A 5,487-nucleotide genomic window follows, 5' to 3' on the forward strand; every position below is an offset into this window, starting at 1 on the left:
GCATAATGGTTATGCGGTCCGCAAAGTGACCGCAGAAATGGCCCTTAGGGCCCTGAACTTACGGCCCAGGTATGCGACCAGTATGCGGTCTGCATGCTCGTTCTGCGGTCGCATATTACACCGCAGAACTCCCTCCGCAAAAACTCAAGAGGGATTATGCGATCGATATGCGGTCCACATATCGATTATGCGGTCGCATAATTGACCGCAAAACTGACCTCAAGTTGGCCAAACTTATTGTTTCACTCTGCGGCCATTATGCGGTCCGCAGAATGATTATGCGGCCGCATAATGGGCCGCATAAACGCGCTTTTCTGCCAAAAAATTTCCTCAACTTTCCTATGCATTGTTCAATCCAAAAGGTCCGAACCGCGGCAAGACGTAAGCCTACTCCGGCACCACAAAAACTTGAATTCACTTGCAAAAATTACGGGGCTTTACACTGAAATACTTCAAAAATTTCCGGGGTGTTACAATCACCTTGCAGAGAACCCAGTGGACATGGACTACGATCCACTCAGTACATACTTTCCGGATGAAGAAGTGTTGTTTGCCAGGGAAGACATCGCAGAGTCATACCCAGGATGGAGAATGTTTTTCGACGGAGCAGCAAATTTCAAAGGAGTGGCAATTGGGACAATCTTAATTTTAGAATCAGAACAGCATTACCCGGCATCAGCAAAGATAAGGTTCCCTTGCACCAATAATATGGCCGAGTATGAAGCATACATCCTCGGGATTAAGATGTCATTCGACATGAACATCAAGGAACTTCTGGTCATAAGAGATTCTAATCTACTGATACATCAATTCCAAGGTAAATGGACTACTAAGAACGTCAAAATCCTTCCGTATCTGCATTGCTTGAAAGAGTTGTGCAAGAAATTCAAGCACATTCCCAGGATCCCGAACGTTTGCCGACGCTCTCGCAACCTTGTCATCCATGATCTAGCATCCAGATAAGAATTACATCAACCCTATTGAGATAGAGGTTCGGGATCATCACGCATATTGTTTCCATATGGATGAGGAGCCAAACGGTAAGCCATGGTACTACGACATCAAAATGTTCCTTCAAACAAGAGATTATCCAAAGAATGCCACCAACGGTCAGAAGCGAGCACTCAGAAGGCTAGCAAATCACTTTTTACTTAATGGGGAAGTCCTGTATGGGAGGACCCCGAACTTGGGTATGTTAAGATGTGTAGATGCTGCTGAACAGTTTCACCTTGGCCAAGAAGATTTTTAAGAGCCGGATACTTTTGGATGAAAATGGAAAATGATAGTATTAGTTACGTGCAGAAATGTCACCATTGCTAGATTCACTAGGATTCATCCACGTTCCGCCTAATGGCTGAATGTTATGGGTTCTCCTTGGCCATTCGTCACTTGGGGCATGGACGTAATAGGACCTGTAGAGCCCACCGCATCAAATAGACATCGTTTTATCCTGGTATCCATTCACTACTTTACCGAATGTGTCACAGCCTCTACATACAAGGCCATTACAAAGAAGGTGGTAGCAGATTTCGTCCGTAACAACATAGTCTGCCGATTCAGGATACCGGAGTCGATCATCACTGACAATGCGAACCATCTCAACAGCGATCTCATAAGAGAAATTTGAGAGAAGTTTAGAATCGTCCATCGTAACTCCACAGCCTACATGCCTCAAAATGGAGTATTTGAAACAGCCAACAAAAACATCAAAAGGATTTTATGAAAGATAGTGGACAATCACAGGCAATGGCACGAGAAATTATCCTTCGCCTTGCTAGGTTATCGGACCACCATAAGAACATCCACTCGGGCAATGCCATACATATTGGTGTATGGCACCGAAGCTGTGATACCCGTAGAGGTTGAGATACCATCCTTGAGGGTTATTCAAGAAGCCAAGTTAAACGATGCAGAATGGATACAACCAGAATGGAACAACTCATGTTTAGTGATGAAAAGAGAATGGACGCAGTGTACCATGGTCAGCTATACCATGGTCAGCTATATCAAAACAGGATGTCCAATGCATTCAACAAGAAGTTAAAACCGTGTCAATTTACATCAGGGCAGTTGGTTTTGAAGAAAATAGTCCCTCATCGGGAAGAAGCCAAGGGAAAGTTCGCGCTGAATTGGTAGGGTCCTTATGTGGTCCATAGGGTATTGTTGGGAGGAGCACATATCCTAGCAGAGATGGACGGAAGAGTCAGCATGAAGCCCATCAACTCAGATGCAATCAAGAGACCTTTGAAGATAGTAGAATTAGGGTTTGGTTGTAATAGAACTATGCCCGACCTGATTTCCCATGGTGGGATATGTAGGCAAACCACGTAGGGTCCGGTCTATCCCCCCTCTTTTGTAATAGAAAAACAAAATATCATTTTGTATGTACTTAGAACTACGCCATGGCTTGATTTCCTCCCGCAGGAATACGTAGGGAATCCTCATTGGATTCAGTCATCTATTGTAATTGAACTACGTTCTGGCCTGATTCCGTTTGGATAGGTAGGCAGTCTGAGTCAGACACGGCCACTTCATTTCAACGTTCAGACCTGATTTTGTTTGGATATGTAGACAGCCTGAAAAGGTTTGATCATAACACTATTGTAATGCATTCGTCTAGATTATGATGCAATTTTGGCAGCAAGAAGCTACATCAATTGAGGCATCTTAGAAATTGACGTCAACGGGACGAAGTCGTTCAGAAAATAATGTTTGTGCCGAAGGGAATTTTTGAACATTTCATAATCCGGAATGACGGCATTTGCCATAAAAATGGACAATTTTCAAAAATGTTTTCTAAGAAAACCATCATCCTACCTACCAAACTTCGTGGCATAACCACATCAGATTCGGGGCAAAGCCAGGACCACGGTCAACACAAACTAACAACCCCCTGCTAAGAATATTTTTTTAATGCAGGACGGACAGGAGACAAAGAATGTTGGGGCACACTCAGAGCAATGACGGACCCGCTACACTCTCATGACCCTTATATATCTTTCATTATTCGATTTATTTCCTCACATGACTAAAAACAAACTCCAAATTCTTTGCATGTATTCTTGAACCGTCTCCCGCCGATTGGAGCCATGTATATAGCATATCGCCCGCTCAACCAAGTGGAGCGCCTTATACAAATCAAACGGTTGGCTTTTCCAATCAAAGCCCTGTATATAGCAAACTGTTCGCTTCGCCAACTGCATCATTTCATGTTGTCACTCCACCATATTGGAGATTACAAGTAGATAGTTGCAAACCTCATCGCTAATTTCGCCAATCGAAGGACGGACCGTCTGATCCCACTATATGGCTCGCCAATCGATGGCTGTGATTTAGTTTTGCAGTCAAGAGTATATCTTGGGCATGCTCCTTGTTTCTTTATTTTGTCTTGAATGTTTTGACATTTTGTTCATGCAGCTTACACACATTTTACTCAAATCATGCAGAGATACTTTACAAGTCAAACTCCCATTCCACGGAGATACATTTACATTTCAAGTCAAACTCCCATCACGCGGAGATATTTTACATTTCAAGTCGACTACTCCCATCATGTGGAGATACTCCTAACGTAAGGAGACTTAACGCTCTGACAACTATGGAATGGTACACAACCCGACTAACAATCGAGTCAAATTCGAGTATCCCGTCACCTCGATCCCAAATAACGGCTAGCCGGCAGCCAAGCATCATTATTCCTGCATTATTTACATTACATCTTAACATATCTGCATTGCGATATATGGGTATGTGTATGTTTTGTTTTTTGCAGGACCAAACATCACAACGTGGAACTTCTTCTAACCAGCAAACCAAGCTACAATGCTATAAGGGACAACAAACTCATAAGCAGGCTAAGGATCCAAACTCAAACTCAAAAGCGATCAGTGGAACTCTAAATCATCAAATCTTTCAAGCCTTGTAATCAAGCCGCAATTCAGAGCTATCTTGTGTACCAAAATCTTCTCATCTTGCAGTATTGTCATAATGCGATTGTGGGGCAATTCCCGCAAGCATCGCCTTCTCCAAATCTTCATTCCAGAACTATATGAGGCCTAATCCTCTTTAAGCCTTAGGTATGTAAGCAATTCAAAGCCAGAATTCGGCACCAATTTTCCCAAAATTCCCCCCAAAACCTTCCTTAGCTCTTTCCTTGATTCTACAACTCATAATCTTCCTTAAATCCATATGACATTCTTGCAATGTATGTCTAAAGTCAGGACACAATTGGTCTTGGTTCGGTTTCTTTGCCCGAAAACTCCTTTATCGTCTCCGGTCAAAGAGGGGCAGCTATTGGCGACCAATTTTGACCCTCCTTTCTAAAATTAATTTACCTGTACTTAATTATTTATAATAAATGTATTGAAAATATTTTCTAATCAATAAAGCTATTTTTATATACATTAAGTAATTAATAATGTTAAATTAATAACTTAGTATTGTATAATTATAAAATATATTACTTTTACTATTATTTTATTATTTTACCAAAATTAAGGAATAACATTTGAAATTAATTATAAGACTAGTGAACCATTTATGAAAGTTTGGGAGAGGGTGGTTGAAGTGAGGGTGAGGACTAGTGTGTCCATTTCTGAGAACCAGTTCGGTTTCATGACGGGGCGTTCGACTATGGAAGCCATTCACATTGTGAGGAGATTAGTGGAGCGGTATAGGGAGATGAAGAAGGATTTGCACATGGTGTTCATTGACCTAGAGAAAGCATATGACAAAGTCCCGAGAGAGGTGCTCTGGTGATGCTTGGAGGCTAAAGGGGTTCTAGTAGCCTATATTAGGGCAATTAAGGACATGTATGATGAAGCTAAGACTCGGGTTAGGGCAATGGGAGGAGACTCGGAATACTTTCTGGTTATGATGGGGTTGCACCAGGGATCAGCTCTTAGTCCATTCCTATTTTCCTTGGCGATGGATACATTGACGAGTCATATTCAGGTGAGGTGACATGGTGTATGTTATTTGCTGATGACATAGTTTTAATTGACGAGACGGGGGGTGGTGTTAATGAGAGGCTGGAGGTTTGGAGGCAGACCCTAGAGTCTAAGGGTTTCAAGTTGAGCAGGACCAAGACGGAATATTTGGAGTGCAAGTTCACGAACGGTACCCAGGAAGGGGATATGGAGGTGATGCTTGATACGCAAGTCATCCCTAAGAGAGGTAGTTTCAAGTATCTTGGATCTATAATACAAGGTAACGAGGAGATTGTTGAAGATGTCACACATCGTATTGGAGCAGGATGGATGAAGTGGAGGCTCGCTTCCGGTGTCTTGTGTGATAAGAATGTGCCGCTGAGACTTAAAGGCAAGTTCTACAAGGTTGTAGTTAGACCGACTATGTTGTATAGAGCAGAGTGTTGGCCGGTCAAGAATACTCATACCCAAAAGCTAAAAGTAGCTATGATAAGGATGTTGAGGTGGATGTGTGGGCATACCCAGTTGGATAAGATTAGGAATGAAGTTATTCGCGAAA

The 5,487-nt window shown here is 42.4% G+C and overlaps 1 protein-coding gene across 1 annotated transcript; it reads left to right on the plus strand.

The window, feature by feature from the left end:
* Positions 1-501: 501 nt before the first annotated feature.
* On the plus strand, positions 502-963 carry LOC142168968 (uncharacterized). Its single transcript, XM_075230153.1, has one exon. The coding sequence runs from the start codon at positions 502-504 to the stop codon at positions 961-963; it is 462 nt and encodes a 153-aa protein (XP_075086254.1).
* Positions 964-5,487: the final 4,524 nt, after the last annotated feature.

The sequence above is a fragment of the Nicotiana tabacum genome, chromosome 14 (assembly GCF_000715075.1).
Source record: "Nicotiana tabacum cultivar K326 chromosome 14, ASM71507v2, whole genome shotgun sequence".
NCBI classification, from domain to species: Eukaryota; Viridiplantae; Streptophyta; class Magnoliopsida; order Solanales; family Solanaceae; genus Nicotiana; species Nicotiana tabacum.